At 39.1% G+C, this 17384-nt stretch overlaps 1 protein-coding gene across 1 annotated transcript in view; it reads left to right on the forward strand.

Moving 5' to 3' along the window:
- Positions 1 to 4879: 4879 nt before the first annotated feature.
- The window catches only part of LOC124789030 (C2 domain-containing protein 3-like), a 70211-nt gene continuing 57706 nt past the window's right edge, over positions 4880 to 17384 (forward strand). Inside the window, exons 1-2 of the mRNA XM_047256318.1 lie at positions 4880 to 5154; positions 5241 to 5980. Of these exons, the coding sequence (XP_047112274.1) occupies positions 4976 to 5154; positions 5241 to 5980 (919 nt within the window). The 5' untranslated portion in view covers positions 4880 to 4975. The remainder of the gene's footprint in view (positions 5155 to 5240; positions 5981 to 17384) is intronic.

Genomic DNA, 17384 nt, shown 5'->3' on the forward strand with positions numbered 1-17384 from the left:
GCCTGCGAGCGGTGTCACAAACCTGCTACACAGAACCTGCTGCAAATTATCAACATTGCCCGCCCCTGCCATCCATTGTGCCAGCTGGTCCCTTAACTACCACCTTTCAGCCACAGCTGCGTGAAATTTACAAGAATTCCCCAAATCCATGCCTGTAATTACTCGTGGCGCAGTATACTTCCTTCCCTTCCGAGAAGATTCATCCCGAGTCATTGACATCGTGTTGACACTCAACTACCTTAACTCTAATAATTTACATACTGAGGATAATCTCCCGAATTTACCATACATGACTCTGTTCACACTTAATTATTACTATGTACCCTTATCATACCCTTATATACACTACAGGCCATTAAAATTGCTACACCCTGAAGATGACGTGCTACAGACACGAAATTTAATCGACAGGAAGACGATGCTGTGATATGCAAATGATTAGCTATTCAGAGCGTTCCCGCAAGGTTGGCGCCGGTGGCGACACCTACAACGTGCTGACATGAGGAAAGTTTCTAACCGATTTCTCATACACGTACAGCAGTTGACCGGCGTTGCCTGGTGAAACGTTGTTGTGATGACTGCCTATCGTGATTGCGGTTTATCGTATCGCGACATTGCTGCTAGAGTTAGTCGAGATCCAATGACTGTTTGCAGAATATGGAATCGGTGGATTCAGGAGGGTAATACGGAACGCCGTGCTGGATCCCAACGCCCTCGTATCACTCGCAGTCGAGATGACAGGCATCTTATCCGCATTTCTGTAACGGATCGTGCAGCCACATCTCGATCCCTGAGTCAACAGATGGGGACGTTTGCAAGACAACAACCATCTGCACGCACAGTTCGACTACGTTTGCAGCAGCATGGACTATCAGCTCGGAGACCACGACTGTGGTTACCCTTGACGCTGCATCACAGACAGGAGCGCGTGTGATGGTGTACTCAACGACGAACCAAGGTGCACGAATGGCAAAACGTCATTTTTTCGGATGAATCCGGGTTCTGTTTACAACATCATGATGGTCGCATCCGTGTTTGGCGACATCGCGGTGAACCCACATTGGAAGCGTGTATTCATCATCGCCATACTGGCGAATCACCTGGCGTGATGGTATGGGGTGCCATTGGTTACACATCTCGGTCACCTCTCGTTCGCATTGACGGCACTTTGAACAGTGGACGTTACATTTCAGATGTGTTAAGACACGTGGCTCTACCCTTCATTCGAACCCTGCGAAACCCTACATTTCAGCAGGATAATGCATGACCGCATGTTGCAGGTCCTGTACGGGCCTTCCTGGATACAGAAAATGTTCTACTGCTGCCCTGGCCAGCACATTCTCCAGATCTCTCACCAACTGAAAACGTCTGGTCAATGGTGGCCGAGCAACTGGCTCGTCACAATACGCCAGTCACTACTTTTGGTGTTGAAGCTGCATGGGCAGCTGTACCTGTACACGCCATCCAAGCTCTGTTTGACTCAATGCCCAGGCTTATCAAGATTGTTATTATGGCCAGAGGTAGTTGTTCTGGGCACTTATTTCTCAGGATCTATGCAACCAAATTACGTGAAAATGTACTCATATGTCAGTTCTAGTATAATATATTTGTCCAATGAATAGCCGTTTATCATCGGCATTTCTTCTTGGTGTAGCAATTTTAATGACCAGTAGTGTACTAATCAAGACCTTAAAACTAATTGCCTAACTGACCAATGCTGGTCAACCATCCTACTCGTAATTTTGTGTTGGCATGTCCACAGCCTGCGCACCCAGAAAGTACGCAAAAACCTGCTAGAAACACGCCACAACAGGTGGCCAATATGCTCACCACTAGCTCTTTGCGCTCCTGTTCTTCCTGGAAATGGTGTGCATTTTGCCACATTTGTTCCATCGAAACTCGCCTTTGCAGGGGCTCTATCAATCTATCCAAGAACTGCAAAAGCTCTCGATTGAGTTTGTCATTGAAATACGTTAAACTTCGAACGTGTAATTCCCCTAGAGATCCTTCTGGCCAATACAACGTATTCCGAGACAATATCATAAGAGTTAGGACTTTAAGTGTAGCCGGAAGAGGTAAATCCGTCGCGACTACCTCATAAGTCGTGCCATTTATCATCATTCCGCTTTCCTGAAGCTCGAGTTTTTTCAGCTCTGTCTTCTTTATAGTGTTACATTCTACCTAATCGTCGAATGTGGTGTGTCTAGAAAACTTGCTTTCTCGGGTCGCTAGACAACATATGTTTCTGTCTAGAGCTGCTATTGGTTCGATTTGTGCTCTTTTTAGGTCTAGCTTGATTTGTATGACACATAATATTGCTGACTTGACCCTCTGTATGTAAGTCAGAAATCTACTGGTAAGTCATGTTGGTGGTAGCACGCTGATGAGCCTATGAAACTTTAATCTTCTCTTTCTGATGTCTGCTGCTGGGTTTGACACCTCGTTGATTTTCCTGGAGAATAATCTGTATCCTTCTTCTCTCAGCTTTAGGCTGTTACATCGTAAATATCGTTATATTGTTATATTGGAGAGATTAGTTCACCAAAGACTAATAAATTTTCTTGATAAGAACCAGATAATATCTGATGCCCAGCACGTTTTAAGAAAAAACAAATCCATGACAACCACCATATATGAGTATTTACACTCCACCCTAGATGTTCTAGACAGAAAATAAAAAGCTGTTGGGGTCTTCCTAGATTTGTACAAGGCTGTTGACATCATAGACCACAAGATTCTTCTCAACGAACTGGAGTCATATGGCTTCAGATGCATCCTACTGAACTGGTTCAGCTCATACCTAACAAACAGTAAACAAAAACTGTCAATAAAGTAGAACAATCAAGGACATATCGAAACATACATATTGCAAAATTGTTTGAAAACTCGAGAACTCCTTGCTGAGAAAGCAAATGAAACTCTCAAGGAAGTTTATGATTGGTCAATAAGCAATAAAGTGACATTGAACATAAAGAAAAATAATGTCATGTATTTCAGTTTGAAGAGAAAAAAATGACAATGTTAAACTAAATGTAGATGGCAGCTTTATAGACTTTGTAACAAATGCAAAATGTCTAGGAATTAATATTGATTGCGCCGGCCGCGGTGGTCGAGCGGTTCTAGGCTCTTCAGTCCGGAACCGCGTGACTGCTACGGTCGCAGGTTCGAATCCTACCTCGGGCATGTGTGTGTGTGATGTCCATAGGTTAGTTAGGTTTAAGTAGTTCTAAGTTATAGGGGACTGATGACCTCAGAAGTTAAGTCCCATCGTGCTCAGAGCCATTTGAACCATTTTTTGAATATTGATTCTCAGTTGAAGCGATGTGAACACACATAGGTACTTGCAAACAGAATGTCATCAGCATGTTATGCCCTTAGAATCCTATCATCAGTGTGTGTCTTTTAGTTACATATTATTCATATGTACACTCAATTCTTAGCTATGGCATTCTTTTTTGGGGAACAAACACGTAAAATATGACCACAATTTTCAAACTCCAGAAAAGAGCCATAAGAATAATAACAAAAATACTAGCAGAGCTCACTGTTTAGGTCTTTTCGAAACACTGCTCCATGTGAACACATTTACCAGTCAGTTATACACATAACATTGGTAATTACTGCACAAACAGCTCTGTCCACGACCATGCAACAAGAGATAGACTCAACTTACATTTACCAAGAAAAAATAAACATAAAACTCGAAACAGCATTTTTTACCAAGGAATAAAACTGTACAACAAATTATGAAAATAAATTTAAGAAATTACAAAAATACACTTATTTAAAAAGGCAGCTAAAAAGTACCTGTTATGCAATACATTTTATACACTGATGGATTACTTGGATAAAACAGAGTAGGAGTTTGATAAAAAAATTATACAAATAAATAACAATAATAATGATTATAAAACATCCAACATTTCACATAACACCTTCACTATATGTTTTTTTCTTCTATTTTCCGTTCTAGAAATACCTACCCCCAAGCTATGCACATAGCACAATACTAACAGCTCTTCCACTTTCTGAGCTCAACATCTCACTCATTATGGGGGGATGCTGATTCAGTTTTTCAGGATAGCTAATGGGAAGTCGTGGTACAGAAAATGGCCCAGAGATCACCAGTGTGTGTTTGTGTGTGTAGTGAGTGAAGTGTTATGAAACAATTTGTGTATAGTGCGTGCAGTGACTGATGGTGAGATATGAGTGAACGGTGTGCCATTACATTATTTAATAAGTTGTTTGTAAAAAAAGTATTGCATACCAGGAGTAAATTTAATGATTGTGTCTAACTAGAAGTCTGTAAATATATGTGTATACGAATCAGCTTATTTTAAATTGGTCTAAACTTGTAAATACTTTGACATGTCCTATATCCTTGTAAAAACATATCTACGGATGAATAAAGCTACTAGTACTACTACTACTACATATAATAACCTTTTAAGTGCCTGTAAAGTATATTCCTACACTCCTAGATTGTACATTTTTTGTGTATATATTGGGTTAAGCCGTGAAGTAATGTAAGAAGACAAACGCAGTAAGAACAGGGATGTCACATGTGTCCGTCTGTAAAATTGTATAATATACCCAATACTCTCAGCTGAAAAATTTCAGCTGGAGTACATGGGCAAAAACTGAGATAATGAACTATATTTGGTAAATTGTGTAATGAGGTATTTTGTCAAAAGAAACAAATAATGAAGCGAATGTTTCAACTTCTTTTTAAAAATAAAAATCATCGATTTTGGAAACTTTTTTGTCTTAGAAATCCTCGAATAGCGGAAAGTTCATCTAGCACATCTTTGACTGAAATATCTTTCGACCATTGGAATAGTGTACCTGCGAAAGTTTATTGTAAGATGTTTGGAGGGGCTGTAATTGTCAGTAGTGTTTACAAATTCATTGTTTTGTTTCTGTTTTGTGCCACACTCAGTGAAGGTGGATCGCAAATAGACATGTTTTATGTGAAATGAATGTCGCATTTCCTGTGAAAAATTCAACGTACGGTTCTTTACCTCCGTTAGTAGAAGGCGAAGTATTTAGTTATTTGACATTAAAAGTTGATCACATTCTATGGAGAAAGAAGCCGCCCGGTGATATTGCTGTGTTAGCACGCTGGTGGGGAGACAGCACAGTACCTGTATTTAAGTAAGATAACACGTTTCGTGATAGTACTTATCGACTCCTCTAGTATTTTTGAAAAATTATAATTAATTGTCACCTACAATTTGCAGGCCCAGTGACGTGAGAAACAGAGGTGGACACGAGACATCCCAGTCGTTTATTTACGAAATAAAAGCACCAATTAACTTATTCGAAACATACTTGGAAGATAGCGACCATTTGGAATTGTTTGTTGTCCAGAGAGGTTTGAATGAGTTAATTGGGACAGCGAAAATCAGTAATTTAAAAAAGATAATATATGAGAACCCTTATCAAGTTTATGTGCCAATTTTGAATTCTGTCAGTAAAGTTGGTGATTTACATGTGTGTTTCGTATTGCATAATGATGACCCCCTGTCCAGGAATTTCAGCCACAAGCAGGCGCAGTGTCCGGCTGACGAGACGCGGAAACAAATCAAATTTCAAACAGTAAACGCTAATAGTAATTCGTCTCTGGCTGGTCGAAAACATATATTACGAAGTGACGACCGCAATGAGAAGCATAACAAAGACACACACTGTCAGCAATATCATTCCTCCACGAATCTTACAGCACGTTGTAAATCTGATGGTGCACCGCAATCTGCAAGGAATTGCACAAACGATGCACTCCTCCTGAAAGTATTGACTCAAAGTGTTAAACTTCGTAACGCAATGGTGAAGTCTATTTTGGAAGACAACGATCTTCTTGTGAGAAACAGTGCTTTGACAAATAACGAAACCACAGTAAAAGAACGTAGTGCACTTAGGTCAGGAGAAAATGTTGCTGTAAGTGTAGACCCTAGTGGAGGAGTTATGGAGTATCTATTAGGTGAGTTTGCGACGAATTGATAATCTTGATAGTAAAACAGTGGTACTTGAATATACTTTTTTTAACTGTCGAAAATAAATCATTATTTATATCTAACTTCACACACAATTGCCTGAAAAATTATTGCACATGTTCCCGAAATCTGGAGTTCACTGGAACAGTTATTGACTGATAAAAATGTATCCTTCATAATCTGACATTGTTCCCCTGTCCTTGCCCCCATGGATCAAATGGGACACTGGCAAACATACACAGCCAAACAAAGAGAACTATGGTGGTAGTAGTTCACTTGTTGATACATCATATTTTACAATGATAATTCAACCAACTGGACTTCAGTATGTGTAGCAGAACACACGTTGCATGTAAAACTGTGCCTTTGACATTGTGGTAGGGCATAAGTTTCAAAAACTTATTTTCTTGTCATAATTTAACTTGTTGACAGCCGTGTTACTCATATTGAGAGTGAGTCTCCCGAGGACAATCTTCTGACCACTGAGAGTGCCACATCAGTTATATGTGACAAACCAGTATTTTCCTGTAGGCCATGTCAGACAAATGCTCGTCACATCCTTCATGTCAAATTGAGCTGAATATACAGTCACTGAAGGTGATGTTATATTGTGATCTGACTCTGGCCTCTCCTGAAGCTTTTATCTGTGTGGTCTCAGCCTATAATGTGCAAGAAAGGAAGAAACTGACATACACACCGCATATATGAAATGTACACACATCAACAAAAGTGTTACATCACACCTATATCCCGAGCAAGTGCGTTGCTGTTGTGACTGTTCCTGCACCAATCGGAAGGTCAGCCCTGATACTGTTTGTAAACATATGCAGTCACCATGAGCCCTACATAAGGGTAGAATGCTACACTGTAATGGATTGCAGTATTTAAATTGAAAGTAAAGCACCAGTAGGGAACCATTAGACATCTGCGACACAATAAAGTGAACATCTGTCATCAGATGAAGGACATTCACAATGAATAAGCGGGTCCACATCATCACATTGTGCACAGAAGGCTTGTCAGCCAGGGAACTTGCTCAACGTGTGCATCAAAGTCAAAGAGATGTAGTCAAATCCAATTGATGGGTAGTGTTGAGAAATTACAATACACAACCCATCCAGGTTCAACCAGTGCACAGGGTGATGGAGATATTCGACATTTCAGCCAAAGGCACCGTGGACTGAGTGCTGTAGAACTGAATTCAGGGTTCGAAGAGGCTACGTGATGTCATGTGCCGCATCAAACTGTCAGATCATTGCATGATGCGAATCTCCTTTCCAGATGGCTAAGGCAAGCAGCATGTCATACACTACAACACCATGGACTAATTACAGATGAGCAAGGAGTCATGCAGAATGGACGCCACAGGGTTGGCATTGGGTGTGTTTTCAGGTGAAACTCAGATCTGTTTGTATCCTGGTAATCACAGACAATTTCTTTGGAGACAACACAGTGATATTGAACGCCTTCAACACTGTGGGCGACAAAGTACCGGTGGAGTCCTGTCGTGGGATGTTCGAGCCAACATACACCTCTCGTGGCCATTGAGGGCAATCTCATTACTCTACGGTACAGGGACGATATACTGCAGCCAGTAGTGGGACCGTATCACCAACATTTTGGTGACAGTTTCATATTGATGGCTGATAACTCACATTCTTATCGTGGCATTCTCATAAACACATTCCTTCAGCATGCTAGGGAGATCGGTATGTTGTGGCCTGCCTGTTGCCTGGACATGAACGCTCTCAAATGTGTGTAGGATCGATTGAATCAAGCTGTTTGTGGACACTAACAGTGATCATGTGCTCTGTGTGTCCTACAGAGAATGGCCATAGAAGAATGGAACAATTTGGACCCGGGCTGGCTTTATGATCTCCAGCACCTGCTGTGGAAGGGGGGGGGGGGGTAACAGATAATTTTGTCATTACAGGAATGTTTATTTTTTTGGTGATCTGGACAAGTTGCAGATGAATGTATATGCATGTCTCGGAGCCAATTTTTTTTTCTGTGCCATGAATTTTGAAATAAAGGGGTGATGCAAAACTTTTGTTGGTATGTGTACCATGCATACTTTACAAATAACAATTTTTTTAATATTTTGTTTATACTTCAAAGACTGTCAGTTGGACAGGAGAATTACTGATGATGTTTTCCGAAATAGTCCAAACAAATTAAATTCAGATTTTTATAGAATGCGGCCTATGATCAACTTAGCATTATTGGCTCTGCCCAGTGATGAATCAGCTTCAAACTTAGACAATAGGTGTCTGCCATGCTGTCAGTTGCATACAGCCAATGAGGCCATGTAATGATACAATAATACCATACTAGCTGCATATGTCTGATGTATTCCATTACTTATAGTTACTGTTTCAAGGTTGCAAGAAGTGTGAATTCCCACAAATCTGCTTCTTTCAACAGTGTCCGCAAGTCTCAGTGTAAAAATCCAAATGGCCCTGGAATGCCAGAGGGTGAAGGGTGCCACCTGCGTCTGTCTGATGTAGCCTGGCAGGAAAATACTGTCAGTCACATATGACTGTGATGGTGATATGAACTATTGCCATCCAAATCGCCTCATGTGTCGCATCATTTCACTGACCTCACTTTGTCTAGCTTTGACTGTAGAAGATAATTGGGAAATATAGTTAATATCTGTACATAACAATCACAAATTGATTGATCCCTTTGTGACTTACTCTGCTTAGTTGAAAAGAGAATTCGGAGCCTTAAGGTTTTTGTCTTCGGCACCTGAAGGCATACAGTTGAAGTCATCATTTTCTCACCCCTGAAAACAAGTTTTCAAAGTCTCTGCAACACAAAAAGGCAGCAGAAAGCATCATTTACATCTGTTCTAGCAAGTGTATGCCTCTTCATTGTAATCGATAGCCAGTTGACATCAATTTTTGGATAAAGTCCTTCTCTCATTTCCGAGCGGTTCTAGGCGCTACAGTCTGGAACCGCGCGACCGCTATGGTCGCAGGATCGAATCCTGCCTCGGGCATGGATGTGTGTGATGTCCTTAGGTTAGTTAGGTTTAAGTAGTTCTAAGTCTAGGGGACTGATGACCTCAGATGTTAAGTCCCATAGTGCTTAGACCCAACGTACTTGTGTTTGTTTGTGTGTGTGTGTTTTCAGATGCATTCCATTAATATATCACTCAGCCTTTACATTCCCAGTTTGTGGGACTGAAAACTTCCTGTAGCACTAATGAAATCTCTTTGTGGCACCTGGCTTCTGTTTGATTTTGCAACTTCCCTTTATCCTAATGAAGTTTAATCGAAGCTGTTGTATTCACATACATCTTTCATTATACTAACAAGAAAACCTACACCTCAGGTTTGATCAGCTTTGAATATATTGTAGTGTAAAGCAAAATAAGAGAGAGAGATTTTTTATGTGCCCATACAGCCATTAAGGGGGTGAAACACTCCCCCAGGGGGGGATATGGGTGTGTGTGCGAGTGTATACCTGTCCTTTTCCCCCCCTAAGGTAAGTCTTTCCGCTCCCGGGATTGGAATGACTCCTTACCCTCTCCCTTAAAACCCACATCCTTTCGTCTTTCCTTCTCCTTCCCTCTTTCCTGACGAAGCAACCGTTGGTTGCGAAAGCTTAAATTTCTATCGACCTGCCAGTGCTTTCTTTTGGTAAGTCACATAATCTTTGTTTTTATATATATATATATATATATATATATATATATATATATATATATACACACACACACACACACACACACACACACACACACACACACACACACACACACCTGCCGCAAAAAATCAAAGTGGATTCAGCAGTTTTTTGCCTGAATAATTCTGTGCTTTCTTGTTATTGTACAGATTTACAATACTATTACAATAGCAATGTGCAAACAATTTCATATATATATATATATATATATATATATATATATATATGTGTGTGTGTGGTGTATTTGTGTTTCTTTTTTTCCAAAGTTGTAACCTTTTCAGATTCAGTTATATGTGAAATTGTTTGCACATTGCTATTGTAATAGTATTGTAAATCTGTACAATAACAAGAAAGCACAGAATTATTCAGGCAAAAAACTGCTGAATCCACTTTGATTTTTTGCGGCAGATGTATCAGACAATTACAGTTTCATGAAAGGAGTCTCAAACAGGATCACAGTTTTTAAGCAAAAGTGAGCATGTGTGTCTCATTTAGATGGCTTCTGTTCATTGTAACTACACATATTTGAAAAGGTTAATGGATTAGTGTGAAGAAAACTGATTGTAAATGAAGGATTGAATTTTTAGAATATTATTTTTTAAATACAATTTAATAGTGTAATTACACGCTATAAGTACATCTGAAAAATGTTTGAAGAAATTTTTTCATGGCGAAATGAATATGGCTGAATCATACTGGTCATTCTGACAGGAACTGTTAAAATATTTATCTGGTTCCTGTATTTATCAAAGACTTTAAATATTTATTCCTTCTCCATGAATTAAAAAATAAGACAGATTTTTCATTCACATTAGGTATATAAGCATGTTTGAACCATTTCCTTGTGAGTTCTGATATCAATTTACGAGATGTAGAAGTGAACACAAGGATATTACCTGCTTTGTATAGGTTTTTTTTAACTTTTGGTCTGAACTTACCATCTTTTAATTTCAAAACTGTGAGCAAGGGGGATATCAAATTTCCACTTGCAGGTATAATTGGCTGTATTGTATGACTGTGTTAGGGCATTTAGCGATTTTGTTAGAATTTTCAATTTTTGATATTTGTCCTCTATGCATTTCCAAATTGAAATCTGGTTGGTCAGAATAATACATACTGGCCTCTCCAATCAATAAAATTTTCAGTTTCACAGTATCCACAATTTCACAAGCTTTTCCCCTCAGTTCTTCTTCATTCACAAATTGCACTTGAGTGACAAATTTATTGATTTTCCTTGTCCCACCTTAAAATTATGTATCCATTTTGAGGAAGCCTGGAACAAACATGATAAATTATATTCATCCCTCTCTTGTAAAGCCCACCTCATTATATCCAGAACATGTATCGGTACTCAATTGTCCACTGTAATTTGAAATTTATCTTACACATACTTGGAAATACCTAACAAATTTTCATTTCTTGTTCCACCTGCAGCAATTTGTGCTTCCAACCAATTTATACAGAGCTTCTTCTTTTGTGACGTCTCTGTATCTATGTTTTACAGTTTCAAATTCATTCTTACCAATGTGTCAAAATGTAACAGCCTGTTGATTTTACTCAATGTCTATGTCACAGTCTGCTTTTCTTTATCATCTTGTAACATTTCTTCATAATGTTCTCCAATTAGAATTCAATTAGAATATGATCTGAAATTGCACTAGCATCTTCAAACACTAAAGTAATCTGACATTCCACAAATATGTCATTATTAGTAACATCTTTAATCAAATCTTCTAGCTGTGATGCAAAAGTAATTTCTTCAGTAGTGATCATAGTGTCCACATTATATTGTGGCTGATCAAACTTTTTTTTGTAAATGCAATATATTTTTTGGGTTCATTGACATTTTTGCTGTTTGTGTGTTTTTTGAAGACATGAACCAAGAAAAATGTAGTGTGTGTCCAACACTAGGAATGTGAACATCACAATAAGTGGTGCAAAGCAGGCATTCCAGTACACAGCATTTCCCTCATATTCTGCTACCTGTGTGTTTGGGTAAGGTTGGTCGGCCGAAGGAAACGGGGAATTGTCTCTTCCTTCCCTCTCCTGTCATGAAATTGGAATTGTGCATTGTGCATAAAATCAAGGTGAATTCAGCATTTTTTGGCCTGAAAAATCCTGCACTTCCTCATTATTGTACGGATTTACAAGAAACTTACAATAATAGTGTATAAACTATTTAATAGTGTATAAACTATTTTAAATGTAACATAATTAAAACTGAAAAAAATTACAACGTGGGAAAAATAATTACACCAAATGTAAAATGGGAACACAAATACAACATAAGATATAGACACACACACACACACACACACACACACACACACACACACACACACATGCGACTCAGCATCTCCACTATGTGGTGAGCAGCAACCATCCTTTTCATAGTATTGTAATTATTCCATCCAGGACTTTCCATTGTTTGACCTCATCATGTATGATTGAATTTGGTATTAACGATGTTATATGTTTTGCTGTTAGTTTGATGTCAGGAATGAAAATCAGAACAGTGGGGCAGAGAGGGTTCCGAAAAAAATAACTTTTTCGACAAATTTGTGTGTGCCATTGTAACATCATCATTTTTTTCAAGCGGGTGTTTGACTTGCTTAACAGAGTTGTATGAGTACGTATAAAAAAATATGTGTAACTTATTTTGCTCTATACTACAACATATTCAAAGCTGATCCATATCGAAGTGTATCCTTTGGGTAGGTTTACATGTGAGATACATGGAATCAAAGCTTCATTTCATGGCCTGTTGGAAGCTAGATCTTACTGAAATTGAATGAAAATATTTCAGAATGTATGCATTCCAGGCAAAATGGTAATTCATTGTCATTGCTCTGTTCTGTCATTACATTCACAGCCTGAAAATGACTCATTTTGATGTAAGCTCAAGAACAAACTCTTAGTCACTCCTTGAAAGAGCACACTTCAGCACAATGGTGCACTGTAGATGTGCAGTACTGGTACTGTATGATTCTTTACCACAGATGTGTATGTGCCATTTGGTAATGTGAAATTGAAGATGGATTGATGTGGAGATGTGATAGAATGGCAAAAAGGAACTATCATATTTGGACGTGCCCATGACTACACTATGGGTGAAGTTGCCCAATTTGTTGGTGTATCAAAATTAACTGCACAATGTATTTAAAAGCTGTGGTCCACTTACAGCTGTGTAACATGGCATTAACATAAGAACAGCTGTCCTAAAACAGTTCTAAGTGACAGGGCCCGAGGATAAGTGTCATGCCTTGTCAATGACATTTAGTTTCAAACATGACACAAGTTGCTGCTTTCAGTGCATGCATGTCCGTTTCAAGCTGTTTTGGAGTGAACATTGTGAAGAGAATTGCATGTGTGGGACATTTGGAGTGGTTACTTAAACAAGATGCCATCGCTCACTGCAGCATGTGAAGCTGCACAGCTTCAGTGGGCCAGACAACACAGAAACTGGACTGTAGCGGACTGGAGGCATTCAGTGTGGTTGGATGCATTGGGATTTTGCCTCTTGTCCAAGGATGCAAGGTGTCCAGTGTACTGATTGTCCGATGAGGCACTTAAACTGCAGTTTGTGGAGGACCAGAGGGCAAAACTGAAGATTGTGGTACCTCTCATGAGCTTTGATCCACGTCATCATCAGCACGGTGAACTCCCATATTTCAAGCATATACTGTATTGGAAAACATGACGTCTCACATTACACGTGCGAACAGGCACAAACATTAGGTTGTTGTATAAGTTCATAGTGTTTGTGCGTGGCAGTTTGGCATGCTGGTTCCTTTTGGTTTGTTTATTGAGTGTCATTTTTTATTTGTAGCTCACTGTTGCTATTTGAGTTTATTTACTGTCATTTCATGATTTGGAGATAGTGAGTGGGGCTGTGGGCACTGGAAAATGGAGTGCAAAGTTGAGAAACTGAAACATTTCGACATATTCTTCTGTTTGAGTTCAGTAGAGGGGTAACAGCAGCCAGAAACATTTGCGTCATGTCTGGGGTCAATGCCATTGGACGAAGCATGGCAAGGAAATGGTTTTCTTGTTTTAAGAAGGGGCATTTTGACGTTAGTGACTCTCCACGAACAGGAAGACCTTCGGGGTGTGAAGGAGGTCATTTAAACACATTTATCTACAATGATCGGGGTCATTGTATTGGAGAACTCGCAGATGTGATCAGCTGTGACCATTCTGCCATAGTGGGACATTTGCATTCAGTGGGGAAGATTCAAAAATTGGAAAATTTTGGAAATTTGTGGTAAGGCCTTAAGGAACCAAACTGCTTAGGTTATTGGTTCCTAAGCTTACACCTACTTAATCCAACTTAAACTAACTTACGCTTAGGACAAAACGCGCGCGCGCGCACACACACACACACACACACACACACACACACACACACCTGAGGGAGGACTTGAACCTCTGACGGAGGGAGCCAAAAATTGGATGTATGGGCACCACATACTCTAAGCCAAAATCACAAAAATCACCTGATGGCCATATTCTCTGCTTGCTGGTCATCAGTTGCCCGTGAACAACACCAACTCTTCCTATTCTGTATTGTTACAGGAGATGAGAAATGGCGTCATTATGGGAGGGGAGAAGAAATGGTTGTGTCATTGTGCCCAAACAAAGCAGCAACTTCCGATATAAAGACCTGCGCGCATCTGCAAAAGACAATGTCGTGAATGTGGTGGAACAGCGATGTTGCTTCCCCAAGCTGTAACTGTCACTGCTGACATTTATTGTCAACTACTGAGACATCCTGCAGATGCAGTCCAAGAACAATGACCAGGAAGACTGCATCAAGTGATGCTACTCACAATAAGGCCTGTCTGCACTCTGACAAAACACACTATTCAGGAGTTGGGTTGGGAAGTCATTCCACACCTACCTTATTCAACTGATCTTGGGTCCTCAGATTTTCAACTTTTCCACACTCTACTAAACAATGTTACAGGAACTTCCTTTCCAGATGAAAATGCCACCCGAACATGACTCGACGAGTTCTTCACCTCAAAACCACATTATTTCTACAGTTGCACAACTGAAAAGTTGCCCCAGTGTTGGCAGATTGCTGTAAATAGTGATGGAGAATATATTATTGATGATTAAAGTCTCTGTTATGTTTGTGTACTGTGTTTATTAAACTTATGGAAAAACACTATGAATTTGTGCATCAACCTGATAAGATGAGAAATATTTTATTGCAGGTTTACAATGAAACTAAATGGGACAACTGTGACAATGGGGGTTTTTGGGTGGGGAGAAATGAAAAATATGACAATTATAGCAATGAAGCCACACCAAAACACATAGGCCTGCTAATGCAAAAATCAAGCAAACAAAATCCTTAGCAATAAAATAATTTTTTTTTAAAAAAAACATGTTATCAGAAATTTACCTTGACCTGTATAGCTCAAATGATGTCTATCATACCATGAACCTACAAATAGCTCCAAAACATTGAATAGAAATTTTACTTGACCTCTATAGCTTTAATGAAATCCACAATATCAATAAACTCTGCAGTACCAAAACGCCACACACTGTGAGACATCCTGTACGTAACACTTCACTTGATCTTTACAGTGAAAATGAAGTTTGAAGTTTGTGGTACCACAAAACCAAAACTGTTGAAAACCTAATGTTACCAAAGTAGATAAAACAGACTCTGTGAGACCAAGCAACCAAAGTCCAACATAATTACCAACAACTAACAACACAGCCCAAAAAATTTAAAAAAAATTGCGTTAACTTCAGTTTTCAGTAGTCGAGAAACATGCAATTATGTGCACAAACACACATATCGTACAAACTACAATAAATAATAAGACCATACTTAGCAACCATGAATCTAGCAATAGCAAAAAATAATATGTCACCAACATAGTCTTTTAAATGGCCTGCCTAGACTTCTCAAACCAGTAACCCATCCAGATAGTGCACCACATGTTGGCGCGCTGACAATGATACATATACTGGCCCCTGGACTAAAATACAGCAACTTTGGTCAATCTCATACCTTCTCCACAAATGTAACATTTCACATATTCGGCAATTAAACTGAGCAGCTTTAGGAATTTGATCAGGGTTAACATGTCATCCACCATTGTGGCATGCAGGGACTTACGAACTTTATTGTCATATCATAACTAACAAAAAATGAAGCATAAAGTAATATCTCCAGCCATAATCAACACCCTGCACTAATAATTACAAGTCCAAAAACTGCCTATTGCTGGAAACATCAAAATAACTCACTAACAAACCATCACAAACTCTTCAAATATTATTTTCACAAACTGCACTCATGGAGTACAGTGAATCACTAACATCACTTGCAAAAAGTTTAGAAAAACAAACATCCCACATCAGAGAGTGCTACTGCGTATTCTGGCACACACTCTGAAAACCTGATCCATTTTAAATATTTCGCACTACCATGGCATGGAACGACACAGTTGCGTCATATATCTAAGCAGATAGCTGGTACCGCAAACTGTGGTTGACCCAGTCAGTGGTTGGGCTTGTGATGTTTTGGTGGTGTTTTTTATACCATGATTTAATGCTTGTCTTTCAGATTACTGTAAACATGAAGTGGGATGTTTATTTTAACATACTTGATTACCAAGTACTACCTTTTCTTCTATGTCTTCAATTTGGTGGCAACATACATTCGTGGTTCCATGAAGACTCGGGCAAACAATAGCATTTTGTCTGGCCCGTTAAATTAACTCCTCTGAGTCCCATAGAACATGCCTGAAACTATTTAGAACAGTGGTTTGGAAACTGTGGAATCTAATGATTAATGACTGGCTTCAGGCAAATGTGGCTTACCTGAAGAAACTTATTGACTTTTTCTCGATGAATTGAGGCTATTATGAAAGTTACGCAAAGTGTTACAAACAGTTAGTGTTATAGCTTCCTAAGTGAGCAATTTGTGTCCAGAGTACTTATATTGTTATGAAAAGTCATTGATGGATATAAATAACCGTAGGTGTAAAGATAATAATTCACAAAGTTGAGGTATTGAGTGGTAATAGCCACATAAACAAGACTGGAAATATGTTGATGAAATTTGTTATACACCTAACATAAGTATCTGCTTTATTTTCCTCACACTCTTATAATTTCCAGTTGTTCCTAAGAGACAGTTTTCATCGCTTCCCACATCTTCTCAGAGACATTTTCAACTAGTTCAATATATTCTATCATGTCTATGCTATCATTTGTGTGCAACTCGTCCACTTTAACAGTTGCCTTGTTCATTGACAGTTTATTTTCTCATTATGTCTTTCTGTCTGCTATGTTTTGCTGTTTGCATTAGTAGCTTTGTTAAGTGATTACATGTTCCATATATGTAAAATATAATCTTTCAGCACTAAAAATGTCATACTTATTATAATATTCCTGGCTTTTGTGCTGTGGTTGAATCAGTGTTGTGGAAAGCTCAAATGTTTCATTCCTATCTGTGAAGGATATCTTGAAATGGGACTGTAGCTTCTGTGACGCTATCATGTTTGACAGCAAGCAAGAATGTTAGATTGTACATGGCCCTGCAAGCAGGAGCAGAGAGGCTGTTTGCAACTGTAACACACTCTGGCTACTGAGTACTAAGCTAGGGTGTGAATCAGACTTTCATAGAAGCTACAGTCTAATGAAGATGTCTTTCACAGATGTGAATGAAAC

This window comes from Schistocerca piceifrons, chromosome 3 (genome assembly GCF_021461385.2).
Source record: "Schistocerca piceifrons isolate TAMUIC-IGC-003096 chromosome 3, iqSchPice1.1, whole genome shotgun sequence".
Lineage (NCBI taxonomy): Eukaryota > Metazoa > Arthropoda > Insecta > Orthoptera > Acrididae > Schistocerca > Schistocerca piceifrons.